Consider the following 21979-nt stretch of genomic DNA (forward strand, 5'->3'; position numbering starts at 1 on the left):
ATGTTACAGAAAATCCACGCTCTTCCAACAACAGGATCACAAAACAGACAGCCATGTACGCAGAAGAGTGATGAGGGATCCGGGACGGATGAGGCATCACAAACAGACTCCCCAGCACTGAAGGGGGGTATTTAGCTCACCACGTGCCGCCTCCCTAACACTTGAACGCAGCCGGCCCCCTCCTCCTCCTAACTGCTCTAACGTCGGTCACACCCGCGTTCAGTGTCTACATCATTACGTATCTAGAAGTGCCGATAATGGCTGCTTCACGTAACGACCTAAGAGAACTCTCCCTTTCTGGCACAACTTATTATTTTCTCTTGAATTAAGTTACCTTCTTTTTTCTAAGTACTCCCAGCTAGAGCTTTGTTTTTATGGTCTTGCTTCACAATGGAATTCTCAAAGACCGTTCAAGGAAACATTTGCTCAACACCCACTAAGCAGCAGGCATCCCACTGGATGCCAGGGCCACCAGATAAATATGGCAGCTCTTCTCCAGGACACGTGCAAACACACAGACTACGGTCAACCATGGAGCGCTCCTACACAGCCACAGTCTGGCTCACTGGAGGTATGGTCCCTTCCACGGAAGTGAGAAAGCAAGAAAGAACTAGGAGTTTTACACTTGCAAGTGTGGCATCTCATGCACTAAACATACCATGTTTCATCAAAATTACAATGCTACTTCTTGTAAAGGTGTCGTTACTTTATGCATCACTAGGAAGGAAAAAACTTGAGTGAATTATGACATGACATTGTAGCAGTGCTGATCAGAATGTATCCGATTTCACAGCCAGAACAATGTACACCATAAAAGAGATTATTAACAGGGGCGCCTGGGGCTCAGTCAGTTGAGCGTCTGACTTCAGCTCAGGTCATGATCTCACAGCCCGTGAGTTCGAGCCCCGCATCGGGCTCTGTGCTGACAGCTCAGAGCCTGGAGCCTGCTTCAGATTCTGTGTCTCCCTCTCTCTGCCCCTCCCCCTCTCTCAAAAATAAATAAATGTTAAAAGTTAAAAAAAAAAAGAGAGAGAGAGATTAACACAGGGTATAAATATAGCCAAACACCCTTTTGCATATGGCAGTGGTAGCGAAATGGTCAAGTGACCTGTTCAAACCTCATCGGTTTCCACAGCATGCTCTGATGAATGATAACATCCACCCGTCACCCATGTCCCTGAAGCGAATGGGCAGCAGGTGCATGTGAAGACAGCAGCTCCGAGGCCAAGGACTGAGCTGCAAGGCGCCTCGGCAGATTGTGGCTATTGCTTGGTATACTTCAACAAAAATTGCTAACACACAGTGTTCAAACTTTTAAGTAGCTGAAAATCGTCAAATAAAACCATCTGCAGAGAAAGAATTGCTGGCTGGTGATGGGGCCAGCCCAGGGAAGGAAAGTCAAAGCCCTGCTCTCTCTCCATCCACCTTCCCCCTCTCCCCACCTCCCCAGTGAGAACATGGGGCATAGCTAAATGTTCTGTAATCCCCAAAGTACAGAATTCCTTTATGTAAAACTACCACATTTCCCATTTCACAGCCATTTTCCTTGTTTAGTCTCCTATGGACTTGGAGATCAGCTGCCCAGCCTTCTCTCTTGATTAGAAGCCCTCTCTGGGTCACAGTTCGTAATTACGTTGTCCCTCGGCTTTGTAGTTCTTCCACAGAGGGGACTATGCCTGAGTATCTAAAGTTTACCTTAGAAAAGATAACCTTACCTTAGAAACACAAAGATTTTACTGCAACCAAATCAAGTCTGGCAAGACAGAAAAGCACACCCACAAGTTTACTTGCAATTCTGGTTGCTTCTACTGGGGAATTAATAGGCACCACAGTCTCAGCTGGGATGTTTTGTTGTTGTTGCTTCCAAATGAGCGTTGTACAGATGAGAACGTGTCAATGCTGTGGGTGGCAGTCTCTCCCCAGGTCCTTTCTCCTCCCAGGGAGGACACCACCCCTCTGAAGAAAGGGGTACTGTCACTACTAATGGTGCCAATTACGCAGCATGGAGACGCTTCATTCCTACTCCACCAGACAGTATTGAGGTCTCTTAAAAATTTCTTAGACTGTCACATTCAGCCAGACCCCAGAACAGCCTTCAAGACAGAGAGGCCAACACCACGGTGACCTTGAAACTTTCAATCATCCTCTCATGAGGCAATTTATACTGCTCCCAGCCACTCCCAGGCACCCCGCATTTCACCCTGAGTTTCTAGTACGACCCCCCAGGGCAGTCTCTCACCAGGCACCGAAAGCCCCGGGGCGCTGCACCGCCATGCTCTCTTTACTCATCTGTCATCCAACCAAGGACAAGGACCACACTGCTCCTGGCTGGCGGGGCCTTGCTACCCTGCTCACTCTCTTGACACACTGCAGGTACTCAAACAGATGCGCGGATTTCACTCCAGGGCGGGGTACCAATATTCCTCTGTTTTGCTCACGATGCTTACCAACGGTTTGAGATCATGGAGAACTTGCTCTCTGTGAAGGGCGAGACCCCCTAAAGAAGCAACTCCGGTAAAGCCCATGTAGCGGCAGAAATGGCTCAGAAGGTGAACTTGGCAAGGAACTAGCCCCAGCGCATGTCCAAGGTCAGGGGGAGACCACTGCTATGAGGATACTACTGGGCAGCTGGCGAAAAGGGAACCTAAAGCCCATACGAGATCGTATTAATGTTCTATTAATGATAAGTGCACTGTGATAAGAATATGATGTGGGCGCCTGGGTGGCTCAGTCGGTTGGGCGTCTGACTTCGGCTCAGGTCATGATCTTCTGGTTTTTGGGTTCGAGCACCACGTCAGTCTCTGTGCTGACAGCTTGGAGCCTGGATCCTGCTTCGGATTCTGTGTCTCCTTCTCTCTCTGCCCCTCCCCCCGCTCACGCTATGTCTCACTGTTTCTCAAAAATAAATAAATGTAAAAAAATAAAAATAAAAAAAAAATATGCTGAAACACTTAGGAATAGTGGGACCGGTCTGCAACTCATTCTCAAGAGTTCAGCAAGATCGTATATATACGATCCCACCGATAAAGCAAGCATCACAAATGTGCGTTTAGGTGAAAAGCATACAGGAGCTCATTGTTCCGCTCTTGCCATCTTTTCTATGGTTCAAGAGTTTTCAAATAAGAGGGTGATTTAAAACATTAACCTACAAAAAGGCAGGGGCGGCAATTCTTAGTTAAGGCAGGGAGGAAACGAATATTATTTGGGTATCTACTGAGAAATGGGCAGGTGCGTATACTGTTTAATCCTCGTGTGAATCCTTCCACGAAGCGCTACTCCCAGTTCAGAGGAGAGGATGTGGAGACTCAGAAATACCAGCTCGCTCGCGCGAGCCACACCACATCCTTCAGCAGTTCGATACACCTGGCTTCCAGCGACACACGCTGCCACTTGGAGAAGGGAGAGCCTGGGCGACAGACCTGGCCTCTCTGAGCGAGCGCCACACTCTGGAAGGAGCCCCTAACGGGCCTTCCGCACGGGGGCTGCAGCAGCAAAAGGGGACAGGAAGCAAACTCTCTAACAGTGCCTGGCACACAGGTGGTGCTCTCCTGACGCAGCACTCCCTACAAAGGCTGGAGGAACGGATGCGAATCCCGGGTGGACAGACCCAGAGCCTGTGCTCTCCCGCGATCTGATGCCGCGCCGCTCTCGTGCAAGGGGTCGCTCTTGACGGGAAGCCCTCGCCAGATGCCACAGCAGGACACATGGAGGGTCACTGGAAGGCAGAGGAGAGACCTGGAGGGGAAGAAGGTCTTCGACAAATCCAAAGAACGTCCATTCCGGGCCCAGTGCCGTCCACCACACAGGCATTCCTCCGGTGGTAGAAAGTTCTGCCGAGTTACTCAACAGCACACGCAGCTCGGGTGCCCGGCGAGCAGCATGCAAGGTGCAGGGAACGGTCCGGCCCAGGGGCTCGCCGCCCAGCAATCTTCGAAGCGAGCACATTCCTCTCAGATGAAAGACATGTCAACTCTGACAACCGAGCCTCTCAATCTCCTTTTTAAAAAGGACACACTAAATTGTTCACCACATTTGTCACAAAACTGATACTAACTGGCACCTACCATTCCCTAAGGGGAAAAACTGTTCTGCTTGCCATAACGAATCACCACAAATTCATCTAATTACATTGAATTTAGGTTTCCCTGGAGGCGAGATCACAGGAGCATATGAAAAAGCAGGGCGCTAAGGTCGGACTACAACCCCCCTGGGGCTCCTGGGTGGTTCGGCCAGTTAAGTGTCAGACTTCGGCTCAGGTCACGATCTCACCGTTCGTGAGTTCGAGCCCCGCATCAGGCTCTGGCTGACAGCAGACCCTAGAGTCTGCTTCAGATTCTGTGTCTGCCTCTCTCTCTCTGCCTCTCCCCTACTTGTACTCTTGTCTCTCGCTCTGTCTCAAAAATAAATAAACATTAAAAAAAAAATTAGAAACCCCTTTTTATCATTGTCTGGTCCAAGACAGATTATTTAAGCTTCTCGGAGCCAAAGCTTTTTCATCTGTTTACAAAAAAGTGACAATAATATCAGCTTTCTTACAGAGTTGTTCTAAGGATCAGAGATACACTTAGTATTACATTAGTTAATAATAGTTTCTATTTCCTTCCACAAAGGAGGGGTACACACCCTAGTCACTTCCTTTTACAGCTGCGTTTGTTAACGGTTTAACAACGTACGAAACACTGAACTATGAGTTTTATTTACATCACATCGCCTCATTTATTCTTCCAACTATGCTGTGAAGGAAGCTATCACCCCAATTTGCAGATGAGGAAACCGAAGGTGTGAGAAATTCAATGACCTGCCTCGCAGCTAGTGAGTCACAGGGCCAGACCCAGGGCTGGTGTTCTAACCACCACACAAAACCGCCTCTGCTGCCTGTTTCGCACTAGAAAATGCAGACCCGTGAAACACACGAGGTATTTCTAACATACCCTCTTTGGAGGGTTACGTTTTGGGGGTGTACACATGTGTTAGGGGCATGAGATTCATGGCCCACGGCTTCCATGGTCATTTTTCTCTCTACATTCAGACAGGCTACTTGGGTTCTAACTCCAGGGCTCCATGACTTCTGGAACACCTTGATCCTCCAACAGCCGATGTTCTGCATTTTCTAGTCTCACATTACTGCACTGCTTCCAGGATCTTAAAAAAAATAATTTTTAATATCTTACCGTGTTGCTAATTACATTTGCAAAAGTATCTAACACACCAACATTCACAGAATAAGTAACAATTAAAGTTAAGTCAAAGTTTTCTTCTAATTAAAAAAATTTTTTTAACGTTTATTCATTTTTGAGAGACAGAAGAGAAAGGGCATGAGCAGGGGGAGGGGCAGAGAGCAAGGTAGACACAGAATCCGAAGCAGGCTCCAGGCTCTGAGCTGTCAGCCCAGAGCACAACATGGGGCTCGAACCCACAAACCGTGTAATCATGACCTGAGCCAAAGTTGGACGCTTAACCAACTGAGCCACCCAGGCGCCCCTAAAGTTACGTCAAATTTCTACTAGACGGACATCTAAATATTTACTGATGTGGTCGACCTTAGTTGTTGATACCCCTTATTTAATCATATTTAAGGCACCAACCTGATTCAAATAACTCTCAGGAATTAATTTTCAGGTGTAATGTGAAGTCTAGTTTTCCCACTAAGGCAAAGTTCTTAATCTCAACTGCATCTTACAGTTACCTGGAGGAGCTTTTTTAAAATCCTGATTTCCAGGGGCGCCTGGGTGGCGCAGTCGGTTAAGCGTCCGACTTCAGCCAGGTCACGATCTCGCACTCCGTGAGTTCGAGCCCCGCGTCGGGCTCTGGGCTGATGGCTCGGAGCCTGGAGCCTGTTTCCGATTCTGTGTCTCCCTCTCTCTCTGCCCCTCCCCCGCTCATGCTCTGTCTCTCTCTGTCCCAAAAATAAATAAAAAAACGTTGAAAAAAAAAAAATTAAAATCCTGATTTCCAGATCACGCTTAACACCAATTAAACAGAAATCTCTAGAGGTGGCCCTCAGGCGTCAGTATTTTTTAAAGCTCTCCAGGAGATTCTAATGTATAATCAGATGTACAGCCAAAGCTGCAAAATACCACATTAAAGTAACCTACAGATGCAAGTTCATTTTAAAAAGAGTAAGTTAAGGCTGGCAAGACTGACATAAACACTGAAGCTGTAAGTATTGTATCCTTTGACCTAATTATAGCATTCCTCGTCATTTACCTTATAGAAATAAGTTAACAGAAGAATTAACAGGTACAAATGAGGTTCTTTGCCGCATTCATTACTTAGCTTCGGATTTTTTAAATGTTAAAACTAACATTCAACACTAGGTAAATGGGTTAAATACTCAAGACAGAGTATTTCAAAGGGCCCCAAAAATAATTATAAAGACCACAGAAATAGATAAGAGTAGGAAAAAGTAAAAATACCAGAACACAAAACAGAAAATCTGCTGCAATTGTTTAAAACAACAATGCAATGTGGGAGGTAATATCTGATAATGAAAGAAATCTGTCTTATTGGTGGTGGCATTATGAATAATATTATGTCTAACTTAACTGTTAAAAAAAAATAAATGCTAACTCTCCCTCTTCATTACCATTCTTGCTTTTGGCCTAAGTCCGAGGACAGAGGCCGCATAGTGCAAGTGTCCCTGAGAGCTAAGGCAAGGGAACACAGAGAAATAAGCCTGAGTCTGGACTCTGACACAGGAATACTAAATTCATCCCCAGACCAACACCAGGCACTTCAAATGGATCCTCATCTAAGAAACCCAGACTGACCAATCCCAACTCACTCAGCAATGCACTTTCTCTTTTTTCTACCCTCTCCCTCCCCAGATGACTGAGGTCACCTCCTAAGAGAGGACAAAGAGATTGCTATTTAAGTATTACTTGTGAGGCCCCTGGGTGGCTCAGCCGGTTGAGTGTCTAACTTTGGCTGAGGCCATCTCATAGGTCCTGAGTTCAAGCTCCACATCAGACTCTCTGCTGACAGCACGGAGCCCACTGCAGATCCTCTGTTTCCCTCTCTCTCAAAAATAAATAAATAAATACTAAAAAAAAATATTTTTTTTAATAAAAAAAAAAAGGATTACTTGGATTTCTATTTCTATAAAGCTGGGTTGCTCTCTCGCAGAACACAGGATTCTTTGTCTATTCCATGACAGTTACTGGCTTCATAACTACTTACTAGCCTCCTCATACAAAGTGTACTTAGTGAAAAGAGACACACAGGCACGTGAGGATTCTCTCGAGAGGGAGACCGTTATCGCTGTGACTAAAACCAAATTCCGGGCTGGGGAAAGAGAAATGCTTACAAAATAATCTGAAACTTGGAAAGAATAACAGAACTGGATAAAATAATTTGAAACTGATGATAAAAAACAGAGCAGGAAGAAAAGTCCAGTATCCAACCACTCGGAGAGAGAGAATACATCTTTAAAATGTTCAGTTTCTTTAGCTTTCTCATGAAGCAAACAGACAGAACAAAATCAAACAGCAACCCTAGATGTTTACCCATTTAAATAATCTAATCACAACAGAGGGCAAGGAAAGCAGTCTATTTCTTCCAGTCTTCTTTTTGAAAAGCATTTGAAACTCAATATAACCGAAAGATTAAGACCCAAACATGAATCTGTAACTCTAGTGTAAGGGTGACCATTAAAACCAGCTAATTAACAAGCTTCCAATGGCAAAGTTGCCATAATTCTATAGACAAAGTGAGTTGTTCTACTTATAAACATGGGTAACTTGAATCACAATGAAATCATCACTGTGTAAACTAGTTTTTTCCAGCTCAGGAAAAAGAGAAAACATTCTTACTCATTAGTCTGGGCAGGACTCTTCAGACATGAAGTTCCCTTAACTTTATATAAGGTTACTTTCATTAACGTTTAAGAAAAGAACTAATACTTAACAAGTCCAGTAAGCTCCCAATGAGCTTGTGTATTTTTATATGATGCATTGCCCTGATTCAGCATTTTTCGTAATTCATTGTTGAAATGGATTAATCTTATTTGGAAGCAGTTAGACAAATAACATGTGTCAAAATAAACAGACAAGGTTTCTTTCACAGACTAGATGTGACTTTTTTCAGGTCTCTGTTCTCTAATGTGCTGAACACTGTGCAGAAACATACGTCTATCTGCTCTCCCTGTGCACAGCACTGTGCAGTAAGTTGTTAGATGGGTTGAAGGACAGCTTCTCAAACTAACAAGGACCAGATTTTTAAAAAAAATTTCCAATTTGTTACAGAAGCAAAAATTCTAAAAATGAATTACTAGAAAAAAAGTGAAATTTACAAGATGCAAAACTGAAGCTCAGAGCTCTTATTAGATTCAATAGATACAAAATGACTGTCAAATTACCTTAAAAGTTCTTAAATACACTCTCTCCACTCCATACTTGAACTCATCACAGACTAGTGGGCGACAAAGAACGGGCCAATCAGCTCTGAGACAGGCCTGCCTCACCCTGAACGCAGTGGGTTACAAGAGAGATCCCTGCAGACTGCCAGGAACCACGTTTTATATTCCCACCATCTACAGACCCTGGCGAGTCAGACAAGCCAGAGAGAGAAAAGTCACGGCACAGACGGGGACACGGAACGTGGAACCAGTTACAGATGCACTGAGCGAGTGTCCCTTTCTCCCGAGGTATACTCCACATAGGCCTGGGCAAAGCGGAACACTAACTCCACAATATTCAAGAGTATTTTAAAAGTTCAATCCTAACTGGTGTTTATTATTATTATTTTTATAAAATTAAAAGCATCCGGGGACGCCTGGGTGGCTCAGTTGGTGAAGCATCCGACTTCGGCTCAGGTCATGATCTCACGGTTCATGGGTTCAAGCCCCACGTCAGGCTCTGTGCTGACAGCTCAGAGCCTAGAGCCTGCTTTGGGTTCTGTGTTTTCCTCTCTCTCTGCCCCTCCCCTGCTCACACTCTCTCTTACCTGGGGGGGGGGGGGGGGGAAAGAGAGTGACTCTTTTTTACTGTGTATTCATTTTTGAGACAGAGAGTGAACGGAGGAGGACCAGAAAGAGGAGACACAGGACAACAGATGTGAATCCTATGAAAGAGCCAGCATACAGAGTTGCTGGGACAACATGTAGAAGGCAGAGGGGACAGCCGAGCGCAGGGAGCCCGAGGCAGCAACCAGCTGGCCCGTGCAGAGAAAGCAATGGGAATGAGGTCTCAGAGTTGTACGGGGTTCAGATCTCATGGGGCTTTGTGGACCGTGGCACCAACTGGGATTTACTCTGAGTTGGATGAGAAAATGTGACAAGGAAGAAAGCAAAGATGAAAACACAAAAGAAGGAAACTAGTAACATTAACTATTAGTTTGATACCAGATCAGTATTATTTACCTTTAATCCTTGGAACAACTTTGAGGCAGGGATCAGTGTATCTCCACACGTCACATGAGAACACAGGCTGAAGCAGCAATGTGTCAAGTCCACAGCCAATGAGTAAAAAGGCCAGAATCTGCACCCAGACCTAATTCCAAAACTCTGCACCTCCTGCCACTGTGCACAGGGATACGGACCTTCTAAGTGTCAAACTATGACCACGTTCAAATTACAGAAACTGTTAAGCCTGTTATATTTATCAGAAGCTCATCAAAGCATATTAGATTTTGTTATAAGCTTTATAGGATCCACAGCAAGTTGACAACTGCAGAAACCCATAAATCAAGAAGCCATTCCTCAGAGATGGGATGATAGAATCCAAATTGAGTATCCACGGCTGGCCCCCAAATTCCAGGTTTCTGCAAGCGCAACAACAAAATTCAACACGCACAGACAGTATTTCAGCTAATTCCAGCATTCCCGCCGCTACGCACCGATCAACCACAGCCAGCCAGCCTCTGCCCCCTCACCTGGTCCAGCATGATGCGGCCCAAGCACAAGGTCGGGGTTGATGCTAACATACATGTAAAATCCTGTCGAAACCAAGCGCAGGCAAAAACCATTTTCCCGGTACTAACAACGCTAGTCATTCAGGGGGGGGAAGTTCAAAGAGGCGTCTTCTTGAGATCAGCGAGAGCCAGATCAAATGTCAGAGAATCCACACTGAAGACCAACGATGCCGCAGTGTGGAAGCGGATACTCACGGACGGCTGCCCAGGCACCACGAATATCGCAGGCCCATGCTACCTGGGCCCCAGCTCCGCACTGCAGCTGGCAGGGCAGGGCAGGGCAGGGCAGGGCAGGGCAGGGCAGAGCAGCCCTCCCAACAGTGTGTTCTGCTGAGTCTACTTCTGACAGGAACTGCGGAGTCCAGTTCCTTGTTTCAGAGCTACTGCAACACCTGCCATGAAGCCACCTCGCCCTCACAGTGCCAAGCCCCACGGAGTCCTACAAAATCGACCCCAGCTGCGCTAACGTGCAGCGGGAGAGGCGAAATGTCACAAAGGAAGAGGGGAGTGGAGGGGGGATCCCGATGCACAAGAGGCGACTATCTTAGGTGCTGGTAAGGAACTCACTGCCAGACTAGTTATGCATCCATGCACATGATACTCGGCTTTTCTCCCCTTCCTCTTTTTTTTTTTTTTTTTTTTTTTTTTTGACATTGTACTGCAACCCTGCCCTGAACTCATATGGGAATGATGCAGAGGAAAGAGGGCACATTATCTGGGTAACGATAGTGTATCAGCAATTTTTCATCAATTCTGTGCTGTCAGATAACTAAAAGTAACACTTTTCTAAGGTAATGGTTGGAACATGCGGGAACCAGACGGACTTGCTTCGATCCTTTGCTCTGACACTGCCACCTGTATGCTCTTGGGTCAGTTGCAGAAATTTCTCTGTGGCTCAATGTCCTCGTCTGCAAAAGTGGGAATACTGGGTTTGCCGAGATCCAATACGAACATGACTATATAAAGTGTTAGCATAGTGTCTGGCTCTTCCAAAGCGCCCAATACATGGTGAGTACGTCGGATACTATAGGGCTGGTGTATTTCCAAGGAACAAAAAAGAAGGCAGTTTTTTTAGGTGTATATTAGAAAATAAATAAAAGGCACAGAACCCTTCTTGTGGGCTGTCAGACAACTAAAACTACACCTACGTCACCCTACCACTACTTACTCCCAAAAATCCAAGAGGAAGATGGCATTCTTCTTCCTGGTGGTACCAAGGGAGTGTTACTGTTGTGGGGGAGGCTGGCCAGGAAAAAAATATGTCAGAGACTGGATGGTGCTGCAGAGAGGTCCTATTTATATAAAGCTGAGTGGTCGTCTTAGTTCCAGCAAATCTTTTTTCCTAGCTCTCCCAACAGAGGGACATCCTGTGTTTCTATGAACTTCACAAGCACATTCTCATTTTATCCTCAAGAGTCCTAGGAGGTATTGTTTCCCATTGTACAGATGAGGAAACCAAGGCTCCTAGGCGATAAGCAATCGGGATGCACCCACATTCGGCTATGCCATCATGAAGGCTAATTGGATGCCAACCGAACAGGTATGTGCTCGATGATCACGTGACTACAGAGGTCACCATCATACTAGCGAAGCAACAGCACCAACACAAGGAATGCTGTTAAAATAAGGAGTACTTGCATGAGCATTTTCTGCATAGTTCAAAGTGCAAATCTCCTTATATGCTTTTTATGCATAAATTCTATTGGCCAGTCAAAGCAGAAACGTGTACTTCTTAAGAGTAAAATGTTGGGGCGCCTGGGTGGCTCAGTCGGTTAAGCGTCCGACTTCGGCTCAGGTCACAATCTCACGGTCCGTGAGTTCGAGCCCCGCGTCCGTCTCTGGGCTGATGGCTCAGAGCCTGGAGCCTGCTTCCGATTCTGTGTCTCCCTCTCTCTCTGCCCCTCCCCCGTTCATGCTCTGTCTCTCTCTGTCTCAAAAATAAATAAAACGTTAAAAAAAAAAAAAGAGTAAAATGCTACACTTAGTAAGTGTGAAAGCATGTAATGCTGTGTGCAAAAACAAGAGTTTTCAAACGGTTAAATTAGAAGAGAAGTAAGTAGACAGTTAATATGACCATTAAGAATATGCACTGGCTAGGTACCTTCAGGAAGAACATTTTACCTTTCTAGAGACAACAAATGTTCATTAAAACATCAATGATAGCAGTGCCTGGGTGGCTCAGCCGGCTGAGTGTCCAACTCTTGGTTTCAGCTCAGGTCATGACCCAGGGTCATGAGATCGAGTCCCATGTTGGGCTCCACCCTGATCATGGAGCCTGCTTACAATTCTCTCCCCACTCCCACCCCATGCCCCTCTCCCCTGCTTGCGTGCGCCCTTCTCCCTCTCTAAAAAAAATAAATGAAATTTTAAATGACAGAAGAATTATAGATATCAAATTATATAAAAATTTTGATTAACTTTTTGTTAATGATCTTTTATCACATTAAGTAAACACTGCACAGAATAACTTGAAACCTGCATGTATCTTATTCCATTCAGGCCACATTTCTTTCAAGGAGAAATTCGATTTGTAAATTATTCATGTCTTATTAGAAAAGAATTAAAAGCAGGAGAACAATACTCCAAATTTTACCAAGACTCTGAAGGCCACCTTCAGATTTTACAAGACGGACAAATGGCCAAATTCACGTATTACAACTAAGATGTGTCGTCCTGAATTCAGACAGAAGTATGTGCAGAAATGTGGAAAGAATGAGGTACCACAACCACATTTTGTTTTCACTAATCAAATGTCAAAACAACAGATTTTTTTAATTTTTTAATGTTTGTTTATTTTTTTGAGAGAGACAGAGTGTGAGCGGGGGAGGTACAGAGAGAGAAGGAGACACAGAATTCCAAGCAGGCTCCAGACTCCAAGCTGTCAGCACAGAGCCTGACACGGGGCTCGAACCCACAAACCGTGAGATTATAACCGGAGAGGAAGTAGGACCCTTAACTGACTGAGCCACCCAGGCACCGCATGAACAACAGACTTTAAATAAGAATACTTCAGTGCGGCTCCTTCTAGTTTTAAGTGTCTAGGGACACTAAACATTTGAACAAAACTTTGTCAAATGATGGTTTGACAATGGTAACCAATTTCAGCAGCTGAAGCATTTGTCAGGTTCGTAAAACCAAGAACCCAAGTATAGAATTCCTTCTAGAAAACCTGTTCCTGGAAGACTTTCCTGAATTACAATTTTCTATAGCCCAACTAGTTAGAGATATTATTGATGCACTGGTAGAAAGTAATTTTTTTTAACACTTATTTTTGAGAGAGAGAGAGAGAGAGAGAGAGAGAGCGAGCGAGCATGCGCGCCAGCAGGGGAGGGGCAGAGACAGAGGGAGACACAGAATCCAAAGCAGGCTCCAGGCTCCGACCTATCAGCACAGAGCCCGACACGGGGCTTGAACTCACTAGCCTAGTGAGATCATGACCTGAGCTGAAGTCAGACGCTTACCTGACTGAGCCCCACCCAGGCACCCCAAAGTGAGTATTCAATGAATAGAGAGCAATCTAGCAGTTGCTAATGCTGAGAGAGAGAATCACTGTTCTTCCACTGTAAACTCAAACTTGTAAAACAGAACTAACTATTCAATGTTAGAAAATGGACAGAATACGTTGTATTTTATACCGTATCATGCTTAACTCGTTTCACAGAACTTCATTCACAGGCATAGATATTCAGCTTTGGCCAAATACTGATTTTGGCCAAAAGGTTTATTCTACACGCTTAGTGTTTTTCCTTAAGAATAATTTTTATTTCTGTTAATAATACATGCAGGTAACATTTTCAAGTCATTCTTTCTTTAGGCGTGCCCTTAAGGAAGCTCCAAAACCGACCAAGTAAAAATAATGTGTAACGGTTACAAAAGGTCTGTTTTCTAGAGGGTGGAGGGTGCCAACCTAGCCTTCCTTGTCTCACATACGCCCATCAAGTCCCACACTCCAGGCTCACTGTAAAGTCAGAAATGTTTTCCAAATCACGTGCTGTTGCCACAGAGAATCTGCTACCAGGCGTCAAGTGATGTGACTACTCCACAGGCCTCTGAAGAGAGGCTCTTAGGCCTGAGGTCACGTGGCATCAGAAACACACACAACCTGGGCCCATTCGCACACACACACACACAGCAAGAAGTGCATGGAAGAAAACCCAAGACATGTGGGACGGCTCTGCTATTCCAACCAACTTGCAACACCAATCCATCTTCTTAGGAAGTCCAAGGCAGTGTAAAAGTTCAAGTGCGGTTTGTAACCAATTCCTGGTCCATTACTTAGCGGCTGTGGCAATTCCTTTCTGAAGTGAGGAGACTATGCCCGCCCCCAAAGGGCTGGAGAGAGAATAAGATATACAAACATTTATGCAAAGTGCCTAGCACAAATACAATAAACGGCAGCTGGGGCTATTGTTTTATAAATACATAATGCTCAGAAAGTGCACTTCGCGGGGCGCCTGCGTGGCTCAGTCAGTTAAGCGTCCAACTCCTGATTTGGGCTCAGGTCATGATGTCAAAGTTCCTGAGCTCAAGCCCCACATTGGGCTCCACAGAGCCCAATGGGACAGAGGACAGTGTGAAGCCTGCTTGGGATTCTCTCTCCTCCCTCTCTGCAACACCCCCTCTCTCGCTCTCTGCCCCTCCCCCACTCACGCACATGTACAATCTCTCTAAATAAATGAACTTCAAAAAAAAAAAAAAGAACAAGTGCATTTTGCAATTTTCTAGCATGCTGCTGCACAGGGCAACAATCCTGAGATTACTATTTGAATGGCTTTAACAGAAAAAAAAAAAAACAAAAACTAGGTGATGTCAAAATTCTTAAAATGTTCCAATTGAAAATTTACCAACAAAGAAAAAAAGTCATTGAACACCAGATTGGTGAATCATCGTAATCAAATTAGGTTGGTTAAAAGACTGACAATATTATGAAACATGCTTCCGCTCAAAATTCTATCAATAAAGTGTAAACACATCCCAAGGACAGGCTTGTGCACAACAACCACTGACTGACTAGATGGCCTTGGGCAAGCTAGCTGGCCTGTGTGTTTTCCCACCTGCAGAAGAACGCCAGCTGTATGAACCTGCACCTCAGACCTCAGCGGAAAGGTTCTAAATGAGGACACACTGAAGCACTAACATAGCAGGTACTCGTTAACGCCTGCGCCCTCCCCTCCTCCCAGATTCCTCTCACTTCTACAGCCTTCTTCACCAGGACACAGAGACCCAGATCACACAGTGAGAAAGGAGGATGGGTGGATGGACGGACAAATCTAAGGATGGACAGGTGGATGGGACCTGAGCCAGAGAAATGTAAAGTTCAAAACAAAACAAAACAAAACAAAACAAAACAAAACAAAAACAAAAACCCTCCTCCTCTCTGGCTACTATTTCGAAGGTAAGTTTGTATGCTTGTTTCGCTCCTTCCCCTCCTAAGCAAAAGCAAAGGCTCCAAACTTGGTTTGTGCCAGATGGGCTATGGAGGACCCACTTGCCAAGTACTCAAAGAGGACCCTAAAAAGGCAATCGCTACGTTAACAGAACATCTTGCTCAACAGCACTGAGTTCCATTGTGCAATATCTACGCTTGAGTACTTACTCTACCAGTTGACCCTGAACCCAGGTTTCAAGTGTAAATGTGCCAAGAGAAGGACGTGAGAATCTACAGACCCGAACTCTCTGAGAGGGGCCGATATCGCCCTACAGTAACAAACCACAGCCTAGTGCCCAGTGTTGGCCAGGGTGGGTCTACACTCTGCAAACACATGGGTGTCATCTCTACCTAGACAGGTCCTTGGATTTTGAGCTTGAGCCTGGTTCTGAAACTCTGTAGCCTTGTGACTTTGGGCAACTCACTTCACCTCTATGGCCTCAGTTTCCTTAGTTATAAAATCGGGGTAATAACACCTAACCTATCCACTCATTAGAGTCCCGTGAGAACCAATGTAAAAAGACAGCTGGGGTGTCAACAAGACTTTTAACACCACGTAATGGGTAACAGAAGTGGAAAGCAGAGGTCAGGACTAAACAGAAAGCTTATAACCCTCTCCTCATTAAGTGTTAATCATCCCATATCCCTGTGGCCTCTTCCTGAGTCTCTTTCCTCCCGTCAAAATTTTGTAGAGAGAAGATTATGGGCCTTGGAATTGCACACGTGTGTGTGAAGGAGCTCCACCACCTTCTAGAAAGCCTTGGGTTAGTTACTGTCCTTCTCTGAGCCTTTGTATTTCGTCCATACAACACAAATAAGGCCTATTTCAGAAGGTTTTCATAAGGTGGAAGTGAAATATCAGCCATAATGTACCAACCATGCTTTCTAGCACACTGCAGGCAGTCAATAAAGAGATTTGTTAAACTGATACAGAACACAACAGTTTGAAACTCTGAAGCTCGCTCTCAGGGCAAATGAAGTATTTCAACACTTTCGTGTCAATGCTCCAGAGTTTAAATTCTCCACAGGAGTCATCTTCCTGGAAGGGTGGCAACAATGGAAACGATCCCACGTCCATCTGGGGCTCCCTGTTCTGTCACCCAGAGGCATCACATCACAGCATCGGGCAGAGGACCAAACTAACTTTTTTTTGTTTTTAAAACAAGTGCTATCTATTACACTAGAGAATAACTTCAAATCTAATCAAGCACGAACAACCAAATGATGCCCGGAATTACCTTCCAGACTTTGACAGAAACTTCTTAACGTTATGAAAAACTGATACGAGTCTAGAAGTAATGGAAAACCAAGGAAAGGGCAATAATATTCTTTCAGTCACTGTGTCACACTCTTCATGCATTCCTTCATTTCTTCCTCACGACAATGCACACTGGCCCTTCAGGAGGGTAAGCGGATCACCCAAGATCATCCAGCTTCACAGAGGCAGACCCTGGGTTCAAGGCCAGCCTGCCTCCATACAAATTCTGCCCACCTATCTGCCAACTTCAATTCACAGGGAACTGCAATAAGTATCGCAAAAAAAGATACTGTAGGTAGACCAATCGACTGGAATCAGAGTCTCACTGATGAGTCAGCTATCACTTTACTGATTATGTGACTGTGTACGAAGCTTTCACACAGAGCACCTCAGGGTCTAACACAGTATCTGCACAAAGCTGGTGACACAGACCAATAGGTATTATCTGAGGGATAAGAAACTCAGCACGGGTAGGTGACTAACCACTTTCTTTCAAGTCACCCAGGCTACTAAGTGGGGAAGCTTCGTTTTTAATTAAGCTCTTCGTTCCTCAGCGACTCCACTAAACCATACTGTCTTCTCTTAAAGCCAAAGTAAAGTATTCACAGCCCCTGTATTTGCTCCAAGCAGTAACCATAATCTGTGTGACAAACCCGGATTCCTCACACAGCATATGCCAGGCACTTGGCTTTACTTCCAAGAGATAGAAATTATTATCCTTGTCTCTTTTTAAGTGGATGTAGAAACTGAGGCTCAGAGAGGAAAGTTCCTTACTGCGCCCAAAGAAACACAGCTACAAATGGCAGAGCCAAAATGCAAACTCAGGTTGGACTCCAAAGTCTGCACACTTGGCCACCACCTGGAGCCGCCTCCTGGTCTCCGCCCTTTCCCTCCCCCGACATCAATCCAGGTCTCCAGACGCTTCTGTGTTGTGTATGATGTGTCCGATAGCACCCGGCCCCCCCATTCTCTTTCTGGAAGACTCCAGTGCAATACCCATCCGACACCGTCACCTCGCAGCTCTAGCTACACGAAGAGCCTCAATGCTTGGCTTCTCTCCCTCTTCTACCCATCATCATGAATCAGGGCACCTTGGGTGGGGCGCTCAGCTAACTTCTGCCCAAAATGGGGGAGACAACTTTGCATCGACCTAACAGCCACGGCAGGCCGAGGTAAGGGTTCTTCTCAGGCAAGGCTGGTAACATTTTGTTTAAAGGGAACTTTCAGATCAAAAACACACCCGTATTCATCATGTCAGATCAAAATATAAGCGAAAATAAAAGAGCAGTAAGTCCACCAAACCTCTCCCTTCCCTGTCACTGAACTTGGTGAAAGTTAACAATGATGGATTATAGAAAAGGGAAACTACCAAAAATGTCCCAAGAGTCACCACTATCTGCTGGGATTCAGTATCAATTTCAAGAGTTCTCTACAGACATGGGTCTTACTTAGATAATCTCTCTACTTCCAAGCACAACAGAATCGATTTTCACACAAAAGTAAATCTGTTTATCAAAATGGATTATCAAAATAAGCCTCGGACACATAAACACAAAAAGAACTTGGACCCTCATCGGCACAATGTCCTCCTACCCACCCACCCCCACCACCCCCCAAAAAAACCAGGGTAAGCAGCAAGGAATGAAAACAAAAAATTTATTTTGGGAGACATATAAAAAGAGTTAAATAAACTTGAATTTTCAGTTAAGACTGGCATGCAAATAGTTATTTTGCAAGTGTAAAATGTATGCACCCCTCCCTCGATTTCATATTATTTTTTAAAAGTTTTTAATTTTTTTTTTTATTATAGGATTCTTTTTATGTCGTGTTTAAACATATTAAACAAAAACAATATATATAGAGACAGAAGTCAAAATAATGGTTATGTTGTGGAGTACTGAATGGGAAGGAGCAGAGAGAATCCTTTAGTATCCTTCATAAATTAGCATCCTCGACCCACATTTACAGAGCTATAGATGTGTTATACCTTAAGTTTTTAAATTTTTTGAGAGAGACAGCACACACGTGACAGCTGGGGGAGGGGTAGAAAGAAAGAGAGGGGGACAGAGGAGCCAAAGCGGGCTCTGTGCTGACAGCAGCAAGTCCTGACGAGGGGCTCGAACTCACAAACTGTGAAATCATGACCTGAGCCAAGGTCAGATGCTTAACTGACTGAGCCACCCAGGTGCCCCTCAATTTCAGATTAACTGAAAATAGAGACTAAAAAGAAACAGGTCTCTATGGAAAAATTTAATTTAAAAAGAGGAGGGGCTGGGGCACCTGGGTGGCTCAGTAAATTAAGCATCTGCCTCTTGGTTTTGGCTCGGGTCATGATCTCACATGTGGGTTCGAGCTCCGTGTCAGGCTCTGTGCTTAACAGTGTGGAGCCCGCTTGGGATTTTCTCTCTCCCTTTCTCCCACTTGTGTGCACACACACATGCGCGCGCTCTCTCTCTCAAGATAAATAAATAAACTTCAAAAAGGCGGGGGGCGGGGGGGTGCGTAGGAACATCCAAGTCTCAAGATTTTAGTGAAGTATTACCATACAGTGGAACAATTCGTAGCTTTTCACAAACCTCTGAGTCTCACAAAACAAACTCCTCGCTCAGAAACACACGTGCACAAAGTGTTGCCTATAATTTCAAAGGCTGTGGACCTAGAGAAGCCTATTCTTGGGCCCCCTGTTCAGAATCCTAGGAGTGGCAGGGACGTCGGATGGCTTCTTAGGAGATCTGGCTTCTAGTTCTGGCCCAGCCGCCTTGTCACCCTGATCTAGTCACTGCCTCTCCAGATCTCAGTTTCCTTCTCATCCATGAACAATGATTCATCCTGACTCTAGGGTCGAAATTCTAGCAAAGTCTACTAACGTCAAGTAAGATTCAGAGATTTAGTAAAAATCACCTCCTTGCCATTTTTTAATTGCTAATTTTAATCTCCTACTGCGGTCCTGTATTTGAAAACTTTCCCAGTTGGCTTTCCCTTCAAAAGGAGGTAAGTGGCTTCTGCACATGGAACAGAGCTAGTGCTATAAAGCAAGCCAAAAAATCTTCTCCCAGAACACACACTCCCGTTTCCTTAAAGCCCTGCTGCAATAGGTCTTGTGACAGCCTCGCCCAGCCCAGCGTATAATAAAGCTGCTGCAATCACTTTATTTCCCCATCTGGATGGCCATCCCTAACCAGCCCTGCTTCCCTACAAGCCCTCGGAGCGACACGACCACGTTTAGAGGAACTTCATTCTGGCTCCACTACAGTTATACAGAGTTCATTGTTTCAACTCCTGGAGCCAGGCTTCTCTTCCTGAGGCCGTGAGGCAAACAGCAGAAGCAATCTAATCACCGGCCAGATGGGAAGTACGATGGAACGGGAACAGATCCCTCCCTGGAATCCGGTCCTAGGGCAGCTCAGGTATCCAGAGCTCACTTGAGATGACGCCCCTCCTACGGTCATGGTATCTGAGGCACCCATTAGAAAGTATCTGAAAAGAACCTTCTGTCTGGCTTGACTGGAAAAGTTACCGACTGGGCAGGTAAAGTAAACAAACATACAAACAAATGGAAAACAAACGGAAAACCTGTTGATGTAACAGTAAGTAACACTACGTTCTGAAATCTCTCCTTGGCCCTTCCAGTCCTCCTCCCTCCAAACAGCTACAAATGATGAAAAATAAAAGCAACTACAGTAAGCCTAACATGAGCACAGTATCAGAGAATTTGGGAATACCCACTTAACTTACAAGGATCCCTCGATTACCAAAGAACGTAAATCCCAACGGGGTTTCTTCTTGTTCAGATTGTGTGGCCAAAAAGAGGTGATGACCACAGAATGATAAAAGCGATGTATTAAACAAGACCAGCTTCCAATGGGAAAGGTTGGCTGCCGTCATGCATTTCTGTCTCTATTTATACAAGAAAAAGAGTTCTTCAAATGTTCTAACAACCCTCCTTCAAAGGGCTCTCTAAAGAGAATGCCTAACAACGGAACGTGCAGACACGCAGGATTTCCTCCTCAATGTTTCCAGGACAACTCAGTTGCTTTTTCCTGCTCGTCAGATGAAGAGACCACGGCTCTTGATTTTACTCATAGAAATTACATTCAAAGCAAAACTCCGTGGTTCAGCATATTTTCTGCGTGCACTTATGCAATTAAAATACTTGTTTCTAATGAACTCTTCCGAGTCTTGAAGACATAACAGAAAGAAACGTATGGGAGACAACAACTTTCTTCTTGTACTAAACTGGGATCAACTACATACACGGTAACGGAATGCCAGCCCACAGATGAGACCCACTCGGCGTTTTCAGTGAAACCGAAGAGGTGAGAAGCAGGGAGGCAGGGAGAGAAAACACTGAGACCACTTACGTCTGTTCTCTCTCAGGCAGTGAGGCGGTTAGCAGGAGCGAGCTGACGAGCCTCCAGCAGAAGGCCAGGCCCGGAGCTGAGGGTTTCATTCGTGGCAGAGTCGCAGGGAGATGCCAAGTGGGCGGCCCTGCCGTACACGGGGGGGGGGGGGGGGGGGGGGGGGGGGGTGGGCGGGGCTGGTGCGGAGGGGAAGGAAGGGGGGAGAACTTACTCGGTTAGAAGCTGGTGCAGCTGGTGATAGCCCCGCTCCAGGGCCAGGCTCACAGGTGTCGCCCCTTCCTGGTTGTGGATGCTGAGGGCCCCGCGGCCACCGGGCTTCTGCAGCAGGAACCACGTCAACCTCAGCAGGCCCAGCCGCACGGCAAAATGCATCAACGTCTCCCGGGGGCCGCCGTCTGTGCGTGGGGGGAGCAAATGAGAATCAGCGGGGAGAACGTGAACACACAAAGCAAAAGAAAAGAAAGACGAGTTGCGTGAACACCACAGCCTCCAAAGACCTAGGATCCTAAAGTCAAACCACAACGTACACGGTGTCATCGCGGCCGGGTACAACCAGCTCTCAAGGAAGACGGAACGAAGCCGGAAAACAGTGTGACAGGCAAAGTCTCCAGGAGAACCAGGCCATTTCTATGTTCTGACTGAACACGTTCATGCAATCAATTTATACGGGTCACTTAACACGTGTGGTTTCTTTCCTTAAACGAGAGAGAGAAAGTGCCGCCTCACAACACGGGGACCCAAGAGGGGGAACAGCTGTTGGGGCTTAGATAGGTGTACCAGGAGGTGCAGTTAAAGGAAAAAACACCCAGACGGGAGCAGGCTAAACACTAAAAACAGGTTCTGCTTGTTAAGTACACACAGGTCTTTTTATTCCCCCACATTAAGGGCAAATCAAATTGCAGGCACTGCCAGCTTTGTTTTGTTGTGTTTAATGAAAGAAAGAAATGCATCTCCAGGCATAATAAGAAAGACTCATTCTCGGATAATGTGCTAGCAAGTTCAGAAACGCGCTCGGGCTTCCTG

The 21979-nt window shown here is 45.5% G+C and overlaps 1 protein-coding gene across 10 annotated transcripts in view; it reads right to left on the minus strand.

Annotated features, from left to right (window-relative positions):
- The window catches only part of AKAP13 (A-kinase anchoring protein 13), a 337945-nt gene that overhangs the window by 165993 nt on the left and 149973 nt on the right, over positions 1–21979 (minus strand). For all 10 annotated transcript variants that reach the window (XM_030317452.2, XM_030317451.2, XM_030317446.1 and 7 more), the window contains exon 5: positions 21168–21351. In XM_030317452.2, coding sequence (XP_030173312.1) covers positions 21168–21351 — 184 coding nt within the window. The remainder of the gene's footprint in view (positions 1–21167; positions 21352–21979) is intronic.

Source organism: Lynx canadensis, chromosome B3 (assembly GCF_007474595.2).
Source record: "Lynx canadensis isolate LIC74 chromosome B3, mLynCan4.pri.v2, whole genome shotgun sequence".
Lineage (NCBI taxonomy): Eukaryota > Metazoa > Chordata > Mammalia > Carnivora > Felidae > Lynx > Lynx canadensis.